Consider the following 21751-nt stretch of genomic DNA (forward strand, 5'->3'; position numbering starts at 1 on the left):
ATATTAAATATTTATTCAAAATCTATAAACCGAATATTACATATCATAAATCGTGAAATATTTTGATATATTTATATATTATTTTTTAAGGAATAAGATTTTGGAAAATTGAAATATAAATTAATTGGTTTGAATAATCAATATGCTTAGAAAAGAAAAATCAATTTTTTGGAGATATTAGATTATATTATATATTATATATTAGATTAATTTTATATATTTGTTTATAAGTTTGTTGTTGAAATTAATTATGTTACACATATATCAATAATATGTAAATAATATTCATCAAATAAAATCAAATTGAAAATATCGAATTAGAGTAAATCATTTATTATATTTATTAGTTTCGAAAATGAGTGAATCGTTAATTTTATTTCAATTCTTTTAATGAAAATATAATACAGCATTTATTTTACTTTTTTTATAATTTCAAGTGGAAAAAGTAGAGTATATTTTATAAAATTCGTAGACATGAATATATAAATTTTCCTAACTTTCTATAATTAAAATTCCAATTAATAATAAAAAAATACATTTTATACACAGAATAATTTTATAAAATAAAATTAATCGATTTTTTCTATGAACAATTTATATATATATATGTATTTATATTACAATATATAACTATTTATATTTTATTTTTAAATAAAATTTTATAACGAAAATTTAATAAAATTTGATAAAAAAATTAATTTTTATATCCAGAAATTAAATTTGTATAATAATAACATTTGTATATTATTATTTAAAACTTGCAATGATTAAATAATTTTCAATAAATTTTAAATCAAATTAAATGATTGTTATTAATCAAATTAAAAATAAAATTCATCATTTTAAAAAATATATTTTTTCATATTTTTATAATGAAAAATATTATGATATCTAGTTTGTTAAAAAATATAGTACATTAATTGCATAACTATTCTGTCATTACATAACTATTATTTATTATAGTATAAATTATTATCTGAAATTTTATGAAAAATTATATATAGTATCATTAACAATTTGATAAATATTTGAATTATTATTATTAAAAATAGTAATAAATAATTTTTTTTTAAAGATTATATCTATCTTACAAATAAATCGTTAATTTTTCAAAATAAAATTAATTTACAAAAGAAAATATTGACAACTATAATTTGAAATTGTTTTTTAAAAAAAGAAAAAACAAATATATCATAATTTTTTTAAATGATCCTATCTGATCTGCCATTTTTATCTCAAGGAAAATTTATTATTAATTAAATATTATTTAAAATTTGAAATCTGCTGCTACAAAAATATGAAAAGAAACGAAACACGAAAAAGTATTACGATGAGCTAGGCTCGAAGTGGAAATGAAGAAAAAGCGCATATCTCTTCGCACGAGGAACAATTACACGCGAAAAAGCAACGAACCTTTCACCGGTCTCTGTTTACCGAAACAAATTCGTTAGGTACGTTGGTTATTCTGGATTCTTCGATTCGCGCGTCTAACGTTTTATATTGGATTTTCATACTTTTCAATATATTATCCTAATTGTTTCATAACAATAAACAACGAATTGTTTTACCGTTACTATTACAAAACATATGTGCGATTATATACATGGAAAGCAATCGTTCAAATGCATGTGCAAACAAAGCGATTAAGAAATGGAAGGACAGAAAGCATATTCGTTGCATATCGGAATGCGATGATTCAAAAATAAGAATTCTTCTGCACAATTTCAGCAACCGAATTCTTAAAAAATATATTAATATCAAATATGATGAAGAAAATAATTGTTCAAATAAAAGCTAAAACTATCTTTTTTAAACATTATAATCTTCTCTTCAATTTAGTAAACACTCTTGATAAATTGAATAACTGGAAAAAAAAATTTTTTAATTGTACAATGATTCTTTTTTTTTTCATTCTCTTTTTTTTCATTTTGATTATTATTTTCTTTGTTCTTTGGATACATTTTAAAATATAAAAATAATAATTATATAATTATAATTTATATGTATAATAATATAATAATAATTATCATATTAAATTGTATAATTATAATTTAATATTATTTGAACTAAATATACTTTTATAAATAGATATAGAAAAACAGAATTTGTTTATGAAGAATATTATATAAATGCAAAATAAATTTGTGTCAATAAAATTACATGGATTAGATGAATAGAATTTAAATTTATATAGAATATTATATATTGTAAATACAAAGTAATTACATAACTTAAATAAAATAATTATGTAATAATTATATAATTTAGGAATATATAGTTAAATTTAATAATTAATATTTAGAATCAAAATTTTATTCTTATTATTCTATGTTAAAGATTATCTATAAAATAATTTATCTTTCATATTCTATATAATTTAAAAAAATTTTAAAAAAATTTAAAAATATTTATAACATTTAATTAACATTTGTCTATTTTAAATTAAACATAGATTAAATAGTTTTTCATCTATTTAAAGAAAATATGAGAAATTTATATTATTATTACATCCAAATGTTAATTCATGTGAATTTTATTTCTTATTTATTAAATTAAAAAATATAAAAAATTCAAATATTTTTTAAAAATTAAAGTAAGTTATACAATATTATAATAATAGTTATACTATTTATATGGATATCATTTAATTATAATTTAAATAAAGGAATATTACATCATGTACTTTAATTTCAATGCAATTTAATATTTTTATAAAAATATTACAACTTTCAATTCAGCTACTTTTTATTCAAAAGCATATGTATATTTTTAAATTATTAATAATGTTAGCTGGATAAAACTTTATTTTAATTTATTTTAAAAAGAATGAAAATATCAAAAGCAAAATCTGTTTGAATTAAAATTTAAACGGGAAAATAAAAATATTTTTAACATGACATCATTAAGTATTACTCCACATATAGTTTGTTCTTGTTCATATCGTATCACTTTTAAGTGAATGAAATATTATAAACTCTTACATATCAAATATTAGAAACACAAAAAACCAAGAATCGGTAAAAATTATCTAATAATATAGTGATGAACAAGAAAAAATTGTCAGAATAGTATTTATCCAAATTAACTAACTGTCAGCGAAACGAATCATGACGACCATCTGTTTCTAATCTGCGCTAAAATTATTGCAAAGCACATACCTTCGATGTAATTATTATTCCATATGTTCTTTGTAAAACAAATCACACACTAAGAAAATTATGTTCTGTGTCAGCAAAAATGCATATAATACTAATATAAGATACAGAAGAATATACGCGGCTGTCACTACTTAAAATTGTCATCACGATAGATTCGTTCATGTACACTGGTGCCAACCTTCCAAATATTCTAACTTACATAAATATTCTAACACATGACTTTTTTCATATATTTAAGATTATTTCTCTCATAATTTCATTATTTTTTATTGTTTTAAATTTCACATATTTAAATATTTAAATAAGAAACAATTATTAATTTATATTAAATTTAATTGTAAAATATTACGTTTATAATTACAAACTCATTCACTAAATAAAGTTACTATATTGTTAGTGTTTTGATTTTCTAGGAATTTTCTTACATAATAAATATACTAGTATTGTTCGTCCTGCTTAAATTACATAATGATAATTTCATTCAGTAATATTTAAAGTTAATTGAAATATATTGAAATATATCCTATTTTATTTTAGAAATACGTAAATTTCATGACATTAAAAATATGAAATGAATTTTTTTTATAATAAAATTATTTAACAATTTCTTAAAACAAATCAATGTTTGATATTTTAAAATAGATTAAATATCTTTAAACAATTAATACTTAAGAATATAAAAAACAACAAAAATTATATTGTTTTCTCAATATGTAGAAAACTAACCTTTTAAATTCTCATGAATGTTAAACAATAATATTTAATATGTAATATTAATAATATTATAAACAAAACTGTATTAAAATTGTTTGATATAATTTATATAAATATAAAATTTAAATGCAAATATTTCAGATTTATAAGTAAAAAATATTTGTTGACAATTGTTATAAATTTATAAATTTTATACAATCTATCGGAAAATAAATATTAATAAATATTAAATATTAGGATCAAAAAAAAATATTTTTTGAAAATGTCATTAAGAAAATTCATGCATCCAAGAAATAAATATAAAAAAATACCAGATTTCAAAGAACTTGCTTTATTATATCCAGAGTTTCGTGATATTGCAAATATTGTAAGATATATTTTTATTTGTAGCTATCATATTTTTTTATAAAAAGTATTAACAAATTGTTGATAGGATTTAACAGGAAAGATAAAGATTGACTTCAAAAATGAAGAAAGTTTACGTGTGCTTACAGAAGTTTTATTAAAACATGATTTTAATCTAGAAGTAAAAATACCTCCAAATAAATTAGTACCAACTCTACCATTACGAATAAATTATATTTTATGGATTGAAGATTTAATGAAATATATTTCTTTTAATGAAATGCAAGAAGTAATTGGCATAGATATTGGTATTAAAAATAAATTAAATAAAATTTAATATTAAAATATTTTATTTAAATATATCTAAATATTAAATATTTTCTTCATAGGTACTGGGGCAGTTTGTATTTATCCTTTATTATTTGCAAAAATGTATGGAAATCAAATGATTGGTACAGAAGTTGATGAAACAAGCATACAAACAGCAATTCAACATATTGAAAATAATAAATTGCATCATATAATAAAAGGTAAATTAATCGTATTATATTTTATAAATTATAATAAATAATTTATAGGTATTTTATAATTATATATTTTATAATATTATATATTATATTATATATTTTAATATATATTATATATTTTATAATAATAAGTAATTTTATTGATTTACAGTATTTAAAGTAAATGAAGGAACAATATTGAAGGGTATTATAAAAGGAAATAATATTTATCACTTTACAATATGTAATCCACCTTTTTTTGAAATAGAAGAGTTATCAGAAAAAATAATAAAACGTTTACCACCAAGAAATGCTTCAACTGGAAACAAAGTTGAACTTAGAGTTCAAGGTGGTGAAAGAGCATTTGTAACACAAATGATCAAAGAAAGTATAGAAATTAAAGAAAAAATAAAAATTTATACCACAATGTGTGGTAAAAGAAATAATTTATTACTTTTATTAAAATTTCTAAAACAAAAAAATATAGAAAATGTGACATGGACAGAATTTTGTCAAGGTCACACAAAACGGTAATTATAAATAATATAAATAATATACTATTTTACTATTTTACATTTTACTTTTTTATATTTATATAATAAATTAATTTTTTTTATAGATGGGGATTGGCTTGGTCATTTTTATCAAAAGATGTTGTTAATTTGATAAATGCTCCAGTTATTAGAAAAAGTGAAGATTATATTGTAAAATTACTTAGACAACAACGTCCAATAGAGATACAATTTCCAATACAACATAGATTTCCTTGTTTTGATAATTTAGTTAATTTTTTGGAAGAAATAATGAAAGAATTAAATGTAATATTATACTCTATCATATTATTCTATATATCTATCATATTATATATAATAATCATAACATTTTATTTTATATTTATATTTTATTTTATATCTAGGTACAAATCAAAGAATTAAATTTACCAATTGACAATTTTAATGGTTGGTCATGTCAGCTAATTGCAGAAAATGATACATGGTCACATGCACGTAGAAAACGTCGATTAGCTCAAAGATTAATGAATCAATTTATAGATCATAATACAAAATGTATAACTACAACAAATAATATAGAACATTCTACAAAAAAATTTATAAAAAATACTTCAAAAAATATAGTTGAAGAACAAACAATTAAAGAATTACAAGAAACTGTTACAAAAGAACCTTTGTTAATATGTAACTTTTTTGCTGAATTAATAGAACATGAAGCTAAAAATAATGATGTAAAAATATTTATGGTCCTTGAAAAAGGAACTGGTGGCAAGAATGCTTTAGAAACATTTCGACAATATTTAATAAACAAATTAGATATTAGAGAATATTTTCAAAAATCACATGAAAAACCAAATAAAAAGAAACGAAAACGATTAAAAACAAGCAAAATTGAAGTGAATTTGAATCAAATTAAAAATTCTGTATAAGATATTACTTTACATTCCATACAAAATGATTTATTTTATATGTAAACTTTATGGTCATCATATAATAGAAATCATGTAACAGGTAACATATGTAAATCAAATATTTAACTTTATTTATAATCAATAATTCTTATTAACTAGCATTCTTCATTGTACATTTTAACTAACAAGTGCAATATAATATTTTATGTTGTAAAACATACAAATTTAAATGAAAACTATACGGCATGTTCATGTTATTTGCTTTCCATTATTATTATCGTTATTATTATCATCATTATTATTATAAACATAACTGACTCATGACAAAAAATAATTTTTTTAACTTAATTTGGTGTGGCAATGATAAAATTTTAACATAACATATTAATATTCGAATGTTATTTATTAAAGATTATTGCTTAATAACAGATGTTTGTAATTCTAAAACTGCATTTCTAATAATAATTAGGAAATTGATACTATTCCTATAATATATTGATTAATGAATCGTTTTTGATAATCGTTATTAATGATCGTGAAATATAATAGCATACTTGTCATTGTATTATCCTTTTTCTGCCACTATTTTTTTTTTATAAAATTTCTTTTTCCGTATAAATGGAAAATTTTTTTAATTTAAAATTATTTTCAGATCCAAGTTTTCACATAAAATAACGATAAAACAACGGTGATAGAAAAATGAAAGAAAGCTTTTCTTTCGTAATGTATACGAATGGTATAAAAACGATTAACAAAGCTATATAAATTTATCTTGTTGAATACGATGCAAATACTATCTTTTATTAATTTTTATATAATCTATATTATTTTCAAACATATATTATTTATGAAAAATCTATTAATCTTTTTTAAAAGAAAATCGATTATCTATAGCATTCATATTGAATTCAACAAGACTAACCTCAAATTAGCAGTATCTAAAAATAGAAAACATGACTTTAATATATATTGCATGTATCGATAGCAACTAAAATGAATGATATTAATGCCTAAATGGCACAAAACATGATTTCATATATGTAATAATAAAATAGCTTATAGAAAAAAAAATTGACTTATATTCTACTAGATAATAAAATCCATTATTTGTTATAGATAATTGTTATAACATTTTAATTTTATTAGTACATTGCATTTTGTTCAAGTTTTAGCAACATTTGTGCAGTATGCTAAAACAAATACTAATTTACTATTTCATAGATTAATAGAAATGTAATATATGTAATAATATCTATAATTTTTATTGTTATAAAGTAGAATTAATTGAGTCTTTGGAAAAAATGTGACAATATTAGACAAAATTGTTGTTTATGATTTTACTAAGATATATTCTTTCTTTATTCCTTCAATAATTTGTAGATTTGTAGATTGTGAATCACAAATAAAATTTATAAATATGTGTATTAAGGCAATGAATTCTTTCATTCTGAATTATTTACATAAATGGAGAATCAATTTTTTTTATGTATTTGTTATATACTGTTGTAAATCAGTCAAATAAATTATTTAGCTTGGCATATTGTAATTAAGCATCGCGAATATTACGAAATCTAATTCTTTCGAAAGTTTAATCTATATTGTCATTGATCGTCACACTATAAAAGTTCGATTCTGATAGCCTTTTATAAACGTATACACGATACATCAAATAACGATCCTCATCTCGAACAAACACTTTCACCTTATTCGAATCAGTTATATATGCCGTATTCGCGTTACTCTTAAAAAAAAGATTGGACGCGGGCAAAGAAAGACTAGGACTTAGAAAAAAACTACTAAATATCATCATTAGCGGTTTAAAACAAGCTCAGCTTTCTGCAACTACTGATTCTAACGTTGTCTTATTTTCTTCCAATTTTTTTAATTCTTTCTGTGTTTCCACTTTCTTTTCTATTTTTTTATTTTCTTTCTCATCTTTCTTATTTTCTTTATCTTCTTTTTTACTTTCTTTTTCGTTCTTTTTATTTTCTTTTTCTTCCTTTTTATTATCTTTTTCTTCTTTCTTATTTTCCTTTTCATTTTTCTTATTTCCATTTTGAAGCATCTTTGTCTCTCTGTCAGGTGTTTGTTCTTTCTGTCGTTTCTCTATTTCTGCTTTAAAATTTTCAATATCTTGTTGACTAATTTGAACGAAAAGAATACCATTAATCACGTTCAACATATCAAGCACAGATCCCATACTAGGCGGTTGTACTTGAATCGGTGGCAAACTAACACCCGATTTTCCAGTGTATATTTCATTCATTTTTTTCTGTAAAACCACAGCCTGTTGCGTTAGATGTCTTAAACAATCACTACTTTCTTTAGTTTTTTCATGATCTTCGCCTAATTGTTGCTTATAAATAGCATAAGTTTCTTTCTCATTATTTAAGGCTGCTCGGAAATCACCCATACAAGATTGAGTTCTCGCAACAAGATGATAAGAAACAGCAACTTTCAAAGATCGTGGCCCGTGATATCGTAGATTTAAAGCTAAAGCATGTTCCAAAAAACGGAGCGACAATTCATATTCTCCAACAGCATGAAGTATCAAAGAAATATTGCTCTAAATAAATAAGTGAATAATGTTGCTAAAGATTAAAAATGTTTAATTTTTCAAATTTTTAATATTCATATGAAATACTTACATCAAGAAGTGCTACTTCTGGATGATCTTCACCACAAACTAATAATGCTAAATAACGTGCTCTGTACAATAACCTGAGCGATACAGAAACTTGACCATTGGCAAAAGAATATAGAGCAAGACGAATCTATTAATAAATAATAATTATGAATATTTTTTTTTATTTTTAATCATTGATTTAATATATTTATTTTATACTTACATATTCAGTAATAGTATATGGGTGATCTATACCATTAACTCTTTCTGACATAAGAACTGCTTTTTGTTGCGTTGCAAGAGCTTCTCCATGATCGCCCATTATATAATTCAATCGCGCAAGCATTCTGAGACATTGTGCAATTTCAGGATGCATAGCACCATAAACATTATTTAATAAATTAAGTGCCTCACTAATTAATTCGTATCCATCTTTCAAATAACCTTGTTGAATTTTACTTTGACCAGTTGTATAAAAATTATATGCATCGCTAGCCTAAATAAAAAATAAAAATCAAAAATAATTTATATAATTTATATAAAATCATTATGTATAGAATCATAAAACTTTTAGAACTTTGTATTACTTACTCTAGGATTGATATGCTTCACAACAGGAAATATATTGAGTATATCTTCTTCGAAAAACGTAGCTCTATTTTTATTTTCGAAATTATATTCACGCAATAAAATTTGAATACCAGTCTTTATACAAAAATTGCGAAGTAATGAAATTTTCTGGAGATGAAAATGTTCTATCGTGGCATCCAACGATTCTGGACATGGTGTTTCCCAATCATAATAACTTTTCAGATCTGCTTTAATTTGTTGCCAAAGAGATTTAGGTGTCAAGGAAGCCCATTCTACTTCAGATTGTTGTGGACCATTATTTCTACCTTTTCTTTTATTGCGCCGTTTCGCAGTTTTACTTTGAAGCTAAAATAGACAATTATATAAATTCATATATAATCATTTAAAAAATTATTATTCGTTATTGTTATTATCGTTATTATTTTGAATCAATAAATATATCAATTTTCAAAAAATAAAAAATAAATAATCGTACCTCTTCCAGATTTTGTTGTGGATGAATAATTTGTGCAGAAGAAAATAAACAATTTAAAAAATGACTAATCGCTGCAGATAAACTCATTAATTCTGTACCCTAAAAAATAAATATTAGCATAATTTTTTTGTTTTTCATGAAAAGTTCGTAAAAATTAAAATTATAATATTTTGATTAATATACCTGCATATAAAATGTAAAAATATGTTTTGCCGAACGCAAAATAAGTTCCGAAACAGCAATACGTTTAAGGTATTGCAACTGTGGGACAGTAGATAACATAGTTGCTAATTTACCAAGATATCTTACATTGATACCTTTACCGTGTAAAGCTTCTACCAATATGCTACCATCCATTGCAGCAGCTGTATGATCTAAACATTCTCGGATCTATGATATAAAAATTGAATCAATTTTAATTTTAAACAAATATTAATATGATAAACATAAAAATATTCTACATTAAAACATACAAAAGTAGGAATTTGTACAGTAAGTAAGAAATCAGCAGCATCTATCACCAATTGCTTTTGTTTTTTTAAAGCAGGACCATTTGGATCTGGGTGTTTAACACCTGGAGAAAATACGTCGGGATTAAATCTGACATCAAATTCAGCTTCACGCAAACTGCCAACTGCTGTTGCAGCTCTGCGTACTATTTCTTTTGTACTTTCTTCCACTGAAAAAGAAAGAGATAAATTTAGTAGATATTTTTATTATAATAATAAATAATAAATAATTATAAATTAAAAATTAATTATAAATAATAAATAATTAAGTTATGTACATTCTTGTTTTTCTCCACCAGTAATAGAATCAGTAATGCTCTCCACAATCTTTTTAGCTTCGTCTGTTTCGATTAAAGTATGAGTAGAATCTTCTTTGTTACTATCCATTGCAATACTATTTAATTCTTCCTTTTTACCTTCCTAAAATTAATGCAATATTATATAGTAATAGTACTGTTGTTAATATTACTTTACTTAATATTAAATTTTGAAAAATTTTTTTTTACCCTAACAGTTTCACTTTCTTTCTGCACTCTTCTTGCAGATGTAAGTTGCTGCAGATGAAATGCGGCATGTTTAATAAATTGCACATATCTAGCCTCGACAAAAGAATCAATCAATTCTTGACGAAGACAAGCAAGTTTATGTTTGTGTTCAATTGGAAAACCTAAAGCTCTCGCTTCTTTGCTTAATTCAACTCCTTCCACTAAAAAAAATTAGAATAAAAATATAATAAAATCAAAATTAATTTTAAATTTATTAGTAATTATATTAACTTACATTTAAGGAAATTGACATCAGGAGGAAAAGTTCGTAACAAATCCAACACATAATGCCGGGAATCATTACCGATTATACCTTTGCATTCTACACTGCTGCAGAGTTCAATTTCCTCTCCAGCATCGTTGATAACTTTATGAGGAAGAATTTTTAATAATTGGCCGGTTTTGTTTAACTATAAAATACATGTAATTTATAATAATTGAGAAATATATTTTAAAAATGTTATAAAATTATTATTGAAAACTAACCAATTCAAGATATTTTGGATGTGTAAGTACTGTTTTCCCAAAATCTATAGAACCATAAACAACAGATTGCTCCTGCTCGCGTTCCAAGATTCCAGGGATGATAGACTGAGCGGTGACACGATATCCTCTATGCAGAGGAATACGAGTGATTACCACGAAAACTTAACATCCTTTCGATCGAGATGTAAGTTGCGATAGAATACTGAACATCGAACAAGTATGTACAAATGATCCGCTACAAAATATCCACGTCGTACAAATAATGTGATGAAAAGAATGCGTGTATTTAATTTCGTACAAACCTGTAATCGATTACAACGGTACCCAATGTATAAGGACCAGGTAGATCAATAGCAGCATATACTCTAAGACCTTGTAAGTCGTTTTTAGGCGCAACGAAAGCAGCTGCATCACCGCCGAGTTCTTTATAATGATCCCTGACATCGAATCCAAGAGAGAAGAAAATATTGTTCCAAATAAACATCTGCATCTTCGCTTCCTCACCAGGATTTATTGCCATTACATTACCATCTATCACAGCTACTGCTCCTCGAGTAGCAGCAGCAACAAAATCACTGTGAACCTAAATAAATTATTCATGAAACATAAATATGTTACAATAGTAATGTTTTGAAGTGCAATTATTTTGAATGTAAACCTACTTTAAAAATAGCACGTTCTCTGAGCAGTCTTTCAGGTAAGTTTTTTCGAGGTAACTCTCTTGTCGTCTGCAATTCCTCGTTCCAGTCTCGAGTTTGGCCAGGAATATGTTCCTCATATCCCAATTTAGAAGAGAAAGCTATTAACAAATAGAAATATTAGAAATAAATAATTGAATATAAAATTATTTGTATACTTATGATAATACTTTGAAGTTCTAAATTTAAACAGGAATTTTACAAGATTTTAAAAAAAAATAAAATTATATAACATATGATATGAAATAGAATAAAATATTAATTTACGTAAAACGGAACATACTATCTTCAGCGCGTATTGCATCGATTGTATGTTCAATTTGAGGGGCACACCATGCGTACAACTGATAAGGTGTTGCTACTCGTTCAAATGGATGTCTTTGCGTTCTTCGTCTTTGCATAGCAGCAAAACCTCGTTTAAATGCCGGACTGAGCTGATTTAGTAATTCAATTAAACTATGACAGAGATGACTTGGAGTCGCTGGTTTCGGATTAAATACTTCTTTTGTCGATTGATTGAGAAAGAAACCTCTCGCACACGCAGTCAAATAATATTGTTTGTCTTCTAATGTTACCACATGTAAATATAATAAATCACCATGAAGTTTCCTGTGACCGGGCGGTGGATTCCATCCGGACGTTGTTAATACCTACAATGAATAAATTAAGTATTTATTTTTGAAATATATTAAAAGATAAGCAAATATATTAATTTATACTTTTAAACAAGGAGGACATTTTTGTTCTTTGGCTTGTGGTTGTAAAGGTAGCAATGGTCTATCTTTACAGCCAGGTATAATATAATCAGGTGGGGTACAATCAACTGAGTCTGCTCTACTCTTTTTTTTCTCGAGGATATCACCATTGGTAACCACATTTAAAAATGATAAACTGCTACATTCAACACCGTTGTAAGCATCTGCAGGATCTACAGATTTCAATAAATCTCGAACATGTCGAACATGTATACGAGCTTCTCTCATTGTATATGGTTCCTCTACGACTTTAATCACCGAACCTTCTTTTAGGCCTTCAATATTTTTCAATTCAGCAAAGTTATCCAATGTGTTACCATCAAGTTGAAGAGAGAAACATGTACGATGACAAGTATCTTCGCGATCCATGAGCAATTGATGGATCTCCTAAAAAAAAATAATGATAAAATTTATTTTCTTTTTTATTTTTTTTTTATTCAAATGAAAATTAGAAAGATTTTTCAAAAAATTATAATTTACCTGAACTAACTCCATACTAGACACTTGAATATCAAAGGGTTCAGCTCCTGGACTAACAATTTTAACGGTAAATCCCATATCTTGAATGAAAACAATTTCTTGCTCAGTTCCAGCATCTTTATCACCATCTTCTTTTTCGCTCTTATCATTCTTTTTGTTCTTATCTTCTTCTTTTTCCTTCTCTTTTTCTTTTTCATTTCCTTTTTCTTTCGTTGCTTCAACTTCACCTTTTTCAACAACATTTTTCGCAGTTGTACTCGTACTTCCGGTTTCTTCTATAGTTTCCTTCATATCTAAATATGAATATAGAAATTTTTATTTAAATATTGGGATTTCTTAAATATTGAAAAATAATAATAAATAATTTTGTATTGAAATATAATAAAAATGTTTATTGAAATATTACGTTAATAAATAATTTCAGATAAAGTCATTTAAATATTAAAAATAGATATCAAAATATTCCTGCCTTTAATTTATATAACATAAATATATCACTTGATAGATATTTGAATAAGTGATTTTTAAATTGAATTTAATATAATATGAATATTTTATTATTTTTTTTTATTATTATTTTTTATTATATATTTTTGATTTATATTAATTTTGATTTTCTAAACTTATTTTTGCAATTTAAAATACAATAATATCCAAATAATACTCAATAAATATTTGATTAGTAAAATATTAAATATAATAGAATTTTATAAAGTTAATTTATTAAATAATTTTTAAAAATTAGATTAAGAAAAACAATAAAATAACAGTTCTAATTAAGAAAACAAAGTCCTAATTAATACATAATATATCATATATTGTTCAATATTTTTTTCTTCTAAAATAGATATTATTTGATATATTATATTGAATATCTAAGATGAATATTATTTTTTATTGATTTTTATTTTTTTTTATTGATCTTTCATGATTATAACGATAATAATTTTGATGATGATTTTAGTTAATATATGAATGTTAATTGAATATATATTTACATATTCATATTTCTATAGAAACAGAATGCGTTTTCGACCACATACGATAGTGGATATCCGTGGGATCGCTACTTGCATTCACCAATGTACTTATAAATAAACGGCAATGTAAATAGTTCGAACTCAAATGCCGTACTAATTTTATCGATACTATGTTTGCGATATATATCCATTTCTGGTATATGTCAATTACTATACAATACTTAGACAATTACTATAACACTTAATTACAATTAGCAAAATAGCTTGCATATCAACGATTATTGTGATTCTGTGTTGATACTACAAATTTATTCTTCTATTTGCTATATATTTTTTTAAATTTATATAATATTTTTAAAGCATTATGAAAGATGATCAATGAATTATTAATAAGCATATGAATACAAAAAAATAATACTATGCATATATATTAAAACTAATTCTTTATTATATTTACTTTCTTTAACAATTATCGATTATTCAATAAATTATTTGCGATCAAAATTTTACTAATCTTATTAATTTTAGAGATTTACATGAATATTAAAATCAGAAAAAAATAAGATGAAATGCATGGAAAAAGATGAATATGCATGGAACATTTTAAAATAATAATTTTCTTTATTTTAATTTATGTAACAATATTTTTATAATTTCAATATTTTATAAAGATTAAATAAATGGATTAAATAAATTAAATAATCGATAAAAAAAATTATTTAAAAAAAAAATCAATGTAAAATTTACACAATAAAATATTTTATTTTATCTATAAAAAATTTATTAAATATAATTAATATATTTAATTAAATTAAATATAAATTATCATGTTTTGAAAATCTTATATATTTTTATGAATATTTATATTCATATACTTTTAAGTTAGATCAATTTATCTTATATCATTTGGTTTATCGCAGTCTTATCATTTTACTATTTCATCAAAGCTATTTTCTTTTTTTTGAATTCTTTATCAAAAATAAAGATAAGAAATTTAACCATGAAAAAAACCTAAAATAAAAAAATAAAAATACATAAAAAAAAGAATAGTTTTTTCTAAAGGATGTCATTTTGCTTATTTCGTTTAAAAATATTAAAAAAATTTTTTTTTAATTGAAAGAAATTTTACATTAATATAAAATTTTGTAAAAAAAAATATTTATTAATAATAAATAATTAAATATATTATATTATATATTATATATTAATACAAGCTTTACAATTATAAAAAATTATAAATTACAAAATTAAATAAAAATTATTAATATAACTATTACTATATGTATTATATATGTATTATATATTATTATAGATTAAATAGATTATATAGATTAAAAAAAATAAATATTAATAAAAAAGAATTAAACTTTATTAAATATATTAAATATATATTTATATTTAAATTAAATAAGGATTTAAACATCGACTTGAGATAAGATCAAACAAAGAGAGAATTATAATTTTACAATATACAAACATAAGCACTTAAATCGATATATTATAAACATCAAATTTATATTAATTAGTATCAATCATTTATTTAAATATATCAGATATTATTCGTTTCATTATTATTTTTAAGGAAGCTTAATAAGTTTCGAAATCATTTATAATGCGACTATAAATAAATTGATAAGAATCATTAAATCTGAACAGAATAGTTTTAATATTAAAAACATAATATTAATTGAATGCGCGCGCGCGCACACACACACAATATATTGTTTTAAAAAATATTTAAATAAAAAAAACTTTCATAATAAAAAAATAATTTATATATATAGATATATATATATATATATATATATATATATAGAGAGAGAGAGAGAGAGAGAGAGAGAGAGAGAGAAAGTAAAATAATCGATAATTTATATGTTTGTATTAATTGTAATATTCAAATTTAATATATTAAATTTCAAAATTATATGAAATGTTTTAGTAAAATATTTTATCAGAATCAAAGATGAAAGGCAATATGTCAGAAAGAATACCGATAACCCCTGTTATCGATAATTCTTTGCAATTCACTATTGTTCTTTCAAAACACGTGATCTTTTATGAAACCATTACTGTCTAGTAACATTTTTCATTTTTATTTTCAAAAATTATAAAAACAATTTTTTATTATAATTAAAAAAATAAATGTAAATATAATTATGAAGCAATGCTAAAAAAATTATATTTATGATATTTATAATAATATATTAATATAAAATATATTAATATATATTTAAACAAATGACTGTTAATTAGAATTATTAAATTAATCATAAAAAAAATTTCATATTAAATGGTTTAATTAAAATTATATATTAATTAAATAAACTACAATTAATTAAATACTTTATTTAGTTATGTTTTTTATGTTTTTGAATTTTCGTGTTTCTACGCCTATGTACGAGAGGTCATTAACATGCACGTGTTTTTCTTCGATTTTTTTTTTACAAAATAAAAGTTTTAAAGAAAAAAATAATAAATTAACAGAATAGATCTATTGAAAACGATAAATAACTTTATTCTATTGAAAATTTATATGTTTTTTTCAAATCATATTTGATTTTTATTGATTATAAAATTTTGAAAACAGGTTAGTTGTAAGTGTGACGAGTGTGTTATAAAATCATGTAAAATTAAAATATTATGTCAATGCAAAATAAAATACAATATTATAATTTATATAATTCTTATTATGTAGATATTGTATAATTATTACATTCTATGTAACCATGTATAATGAAAATCACTAAATAAAATATATATCATTTACACGATAAAGATTATTACTAATTTAATACATAATTATAAATAACTATCTTAAACATAATAAAAACAAATATAAGATATAAAAATAAAAATAAAGTGATTACATTCACGATAAAGATAATTTTGAAACATTAAAGTGAGATGTAACAAAATTAATGATTAAACAGGGCAGGTAACATGGTTTCATCATCCAGGGAAAAATTAATCACGTGCTTCAAAGAGATTAATTTTTATCAAAATATGAATAGCATGGATATAACTTGATAATAATATAAAATAGGAAAAACAGAATAGAAATCATTAAATATATACTATACATTAATTTAAAGATGCGTTTTCCAAAGAAAAAGCATGTCAAAAATACGTTCTTGTGTAACGTCTTGCTAAATAAGTAAAGATATTGAAAGAAAAAAATCACAATCTTATAATAATTATAACTATAAACGATAAAAATTCGTCTGCTACCGCGAATCATGTCTTCTGCTACTTTCTCTATTGTAAAACTTGTAGCTCACATGACCCCGCAATACATAGATTCGCGCAATTCGCGCGTTACATAACATCAAGGGCCCGGCTTTTGGCTAAAGCGGCATCGTTAAAGGCTCACATTAAAACGAACAGAACATGGTAACCTGACCAAATCATTATATAACACAAGTGGTTACATAGTTTAACCATAGAAAATGAGGAAACTATTATTCGTTGATTATAAAATTATCATATACTAACCAGTATTCGTTCGGTTCTCATTACCATTTAGCAGAGGAATTTTCATACTCCCATTTTCAGTAGAGGTCTCAATTTGTGCGCCCAATGTCATCTTTTTTTGACAATCTCTTTCAAATTTTCACACGATTCTAGAAACTAACACGTTTTTATTATTCACAGTAACACGCGTGCACACTTTTTAGAAATTATACCCACAATGATGTCCCGATTCTTTTCACGAGGTAACACACTAACTCTGAGGTGCTCCGAGCCGCTTTTCTCTATTGCACGTGCGTTTCGAACGAAGTACAAAGTCTAATGTATATGATTGGTCTTCTTGTCTAGCAGATTATTGAATGAAAATTTCTGATTGGAGTTTTTGATCACGTGATCCACCCTTTGTATTTTTTAAACGTTTATTTGTCGTTGCTGATGTATCAAATGATGCAGTTCCTTTTGAAGTTGAATGTTATTGGAGCATTTTTTGATTGGTAACAATTGGTAGAAATAGAGATATTTTAAGAATCTAGAAAACGAAATTAAAATTACTAGATATCAGATTGCTTACCTTACGTGCTATTCATTTGAATAAGTAATAGTCTGTACTTTGTTTAAAAAACGTGTTATAAATCAATAAAAATTTATTTCTCAGAAAAAAAAAGTAAATTAAGAAAATTGAAAAAACCTTAACGTTTTGTCAAGCAAATCCATATCAAACTGTACAAAAGTAAGGTTAAGCGTCTGAAAGAATGTCGATAGAAGAACAGTCAAATTTACGTCTAGGACCTGATCCTAATATCATTTATCCAATTCAAGTACAATATTGTGGAAATTGCTCTCTTCCTATTGAGGTAAAATAATTTTTTATAATTAAAATATTTGATATATGAAATTTGTATTATATGACAAAATATTAATCTTTGGATTTTTTAAATTTAATATTTGTATCACAGTATTGTGAATATTATCCAGAATATGAAAAATGTAAGCAATGGCTAGAAAGAAATTTACCAACAGAATTTGAAAAAGTTAAATTAGGTAAATATAATTTTTTATATAAAATTTATAATTTTATTTAAAATTTTATATAAAATTCTTATAGTTATTAATAAATTATTAATTTTACTATTTTATAATTTTAACTATTTATATGTAGTAGAAGATAATAGTACAGAAGTAGGTGGAGGTGAAGATGAAAAAAAAAGACAAAAACGTGGTGGTAAAGGTATGCTTAAAACAAAGAAAAAAGAAGATGTACCAAAATTAGTGACTGTATCCAGAGCACCTAGAGGAAAAAAGAAATCAGTTACTGTTGTTACAGGTCTTAGCACTTTTGGTAATATAAAATGTTTATTTAAACTTTATATTCAAAATAATTCTAGCTGTAAAATTAAAGTCTTATTTACATTAATTTATAGATATAGATTTAAAAGTAGCTGCAAAATTTTTTGGTAGTAAATTTGCATGTGGATCTAGTGTAACAGGAGATGATGAAATAGTTATACAAGGAGATGTGAAAGATGAATTATTTGAAGTAATTCCAGAAAAATGGCCACAAGTAAGAGTGATATATATCAATATATATAGTTAATATATACATACATATATATATATATAAAATATACATATTATATAAATTATAATATTTAATATTTAATATAACTTCAGATTGATGAAGATTCTATAGATGATCTCGGGGACCAGAAGAGATAATGAGTCAACCAAAAATTTATTTGCATAATGTATTTAATATTATACCATTTTCATTTCTTTATTTGCTATAAATAAAATGTACATAAAATATATAAAATGTTTTTAAAAAATTTGTAAAATTAAAATAGAAAAACCATATTATCCATCTTGTTCATTTTCATTTAAATAATTTGCTACTACTTGAAGTAAAGAATCTACTTCTTCATCAGTCAAACGATCTTCGCTATCTTCTACAATCTAAAAAATATATATATATAATTTTTTATAACATATTTTTTACAATATATTTTAGATATATTATATCATATTTTAGATATATTACCAGTTGTATTTCAAGAGGTGTTTTAGGACATACATTCAAAAGAGTTAATATTTCACATTTTGTAAGTTTGAAAGGTTCCATTGCTCTTAAAAAGTCTTTAATTTTTTCTGGAGATTGGATTTTACATGAAGTATTTTCTAAATATCTGATAGTTTGATATGTTATACTTGCCAATTGATTTTGTTTCATTTTTTGTTTTTTATTTGCTTTTATACTTTGTAGAATATTTAGAACTTCATAATTACTTAAGTATGCTGAACATTCCTTGAGTCTAAAATGAAATTTATTTTAATTATTTTTAATTTTTATTCATTAAAATAATTATAAATATAAAAAATAAGTACTTACACTTCCATATTGAATATTTAAACAATATGTATTAATACTTCTATTAAAAAAATTACAACGTAAATATGTGAGGTTATGTTATTGATATTAATATAATTTAAACATAATATAATATACAAATTTATTAAAATTTATAAATATAATTTTTTATAAAGATACTTATTATAACAAAGAATATGTTACAAATTATTTAATAAATATCTAAGATTTATAATCTTTTAATAAGAGAGGGCGTGTAGTTGCAAAATTATTTTAGTGCACATAAAGCATAAGATTTGAATTGCGCGCTTAATTATTATTTTTAGATAATATACATATATATTTTCTTTTTCACATAAAATTTATATTTCATAATATATAATATTTTTGAATATATTTAAAATAATTTATACAGAACAATAAAATTAATTTTCTAAGTGTTAGTTATTATTCTTTATTGTTATTAATTTTTTTTTTAATGTATGCGATGATTTTAACAAAAGTTTAATATATAATTTTGATTTGAAAAAAAATGAACAAGAAACAAAAAAATTTCGTTTTAAATTGTATTTATGAATTCATTTACTTTTAATGTTGCATAAAAATTTTTAAATCAATTTTAGAGTTTTGAAATCGATTAAGAAGCCATTCAAAGAATTTATGTATATATGTTCATTATAATCACTTTTACGGAATGGTTTATCAAAATAACATATTTAAATATGTGAAGATAGTATAGTTTGATTTAACATGCAAAATACGTGTATATAATATACGCTCTATGATTCATAGTTGTAGTTATATTTTATATTTTTTATAAAAATATAAGTTGATTAATCATAGTTTTTAAAGGCTTTTAAATCTCTTCGAATATTATAAGAGTAAAATATATTAATTATGTTTATAATATTATTTAATACATTTAATATTTATAATATTTGAAATATTATTTAAAAAGTAGTATACATACGCAATATACATAAATGAAAAATAGAAATATTTTTTTATATTTTAATTTTTCTTATTAATAATTAATTCTTTCCTAATTTATTTAAAATAATAAAATATATAATAATAAAATAATTATTTATTATTTTAATATAATGAATATATATAATAAATATAAAATAAATTAATTTATTTTTAATTAAAAAATGTATTATAAAATATTATTAAAAATTTTTTAAATATTTTATTTTAATTGTAATTATTTTTTTTAATTGAAATAATTTTTAATAGAATTATATTTAAAATTGCATTTATTATTAACAATAATATAATAAAAAGTATATTTAATTAAAAATATTCTCATATGAAATTCTTTTCATATCATTGTATATTATTCTTTAAATTTTTTAAAAAATAAAATAAAAAAAAATATTTTTGATAATGTATAATTGTATAATTGTATAATTTGTATGAAATTTTATATTCTTTTATAAACAAATTTAAAGAAATTTTAGGTTACGAGTTACGGGCACCTGATAGCATAGTCACATGCCTATGAATGAACACGACCTCTGTGCGCGATTGTCTGACATTTTGCGAAGGTAACTGTGAACTGAGTGCGTATTCCGTTGTTTTGTATTTTCGATATACTCGACCATCAGTGTCGTGGTACGAGTTA

General features: G+C 22.6%; 4 protein-coding genes across 7 annotated transcripts; 2 read left to right on the forward strand and 2 right to left on the reverse strand.

Annotated features, from left to right (window-relative positions):
• The first annotated feature begins 3597 nt into the window (after positions 1-3597).
• On the forward strand, positions 3598-7217 carry LOC107998128 (U6 small nuclear RNA (adenine-(43)-N(6))-methyltransferase). Of its 3 annotated transcripts, XM_062072653.1 has the most exons (8): positions 3626-3925; positions 4014-4239; positions 4306-4525; positions 4607-4747; positions 4896-5253; positions 5343-5541; positions 5640-6246; positions 6799-7217. In XM_062072653.1, exons 2-7 carry the CDS (start codon positions 4135-4137, stop codon positions 6162-6164), a joined length of 1548 nt encoding a protein of 515 aa, XP_061928637.1. In that variant the 5' UTR covers positions 3626-3925; positions 4014-4134; the 3' UTR covers positions 6165-6246; positions 6799-7217. The 3 variants fall into 3 exon arrangements, with proteins under 3 accessions (XP_016912677.2, XP_061928637.1, XP_016912678.2); XM_017057188.3 differs by having other exon boundaries at positions 3598-4239; XM_017057189.3 differs by lacking the exon at positions 3626-3925 and having other exon boundaries at positions 4100-4239; positions 4367-4525.
• A 257-nt stretch (positions 7218-7474) lies between these two features.
• On the reverse strand, positions 7475-17911 carry LOC107998125 (clustered mitochondria protein homolog). Its single transcript, XM_028666938.2, has 17 exons — positions 17784-17911; positions 13312-13604; positions 12796-13218; positions 12360-12726; positions 12041-12177; positions 11681-11961; positions 11379-11505; positions 11128-11302; positions 10854-11053; positions 10626-10767; positions 10312-10517; positions 10022-10228; positions 9839-9937; positions 9364-9708; positions 8996-9268; positions 8795-8920; positions 7475-8712 (listed from the first exon to the last, which is right to left on the reverse strand). The coding sequence occupies exons 1-17, from the start codon at positions 17872-17874 to the stop codon at positions 7975-7977; spliced, it is 4230 nt and encodes a 1409-aa protein (XP_028522739.1). The 5' UTR covers positions 17875-17911; the 3' UTR covers positions 7475-7974.
• A 369-nt stretch (positions 17912-18280) lies between these two features.
• Positions 18281-19572, forward strand: LOC107998129 (density-regulated protein homolog). 2 transcript variants are annotated; one of them, XM_017057190.3, is made up of 5 exons: positions 18281-18613; positions 18716-18800; positions 18919-19098; positions 19181-19320; positions 19431-19572. In XM_017057190.3, the coding sequence occupies exons 1-5, from the start codon at positions 18512-18514 to the stop codon at positions 19473-19475; spliced, it is 552 nt and encodes a 183-aa protein (XP_016912679.1). In that variant the 5' UTR covers positions 18281-18511; the 3' UTR covers positions 19476-19572. The 2 variants fall into 2 exon arrangements, with proteins under 2 accessions (XP_016912679.1, XP_016912680.1); XM_017057191.3 differs by having other exon boundaries at positions 18922-19098.
• Positions 19491-21717, reverse strand: LOC107998131 (DNA-directed RNA polymerase III subunit RPC9). The gene is made up of 4 exons (XM_017057193.3): positions 21606-21717; positions 20146-20185; positions 19798-20068; positions 19491-19712 (listed from the first exon to the last, which is right to left on the reverse strand). The coding sequence occupies exons 2-4, from the start codon at positions 20151-20153 to the stop codon at positions 19614-19616; spliced, it is 378 nt and encodes a 125-aa protein (XP_016912682.1). The 5' UTR covers positions 20154-20185; positions 21606-21717; the 3' UTR covers positions 19491-19613.
• Positions 21718-21751: the final 34 nt, after the last annotated feature.

Source organism: Apis cerana, linkage group LG3 (genome assembly GCF_029169275.1).
Source record: "Apis cerana isolate GH-2021 linkage group LG3, AcerK_1.0, whole genome shotgun sequence".
Lineage (NCBI taxonomy): Eukaryota > Metazoa > Arthropoda > Insecta > Hymenoptera > Apidae > Apis > Apis cerana.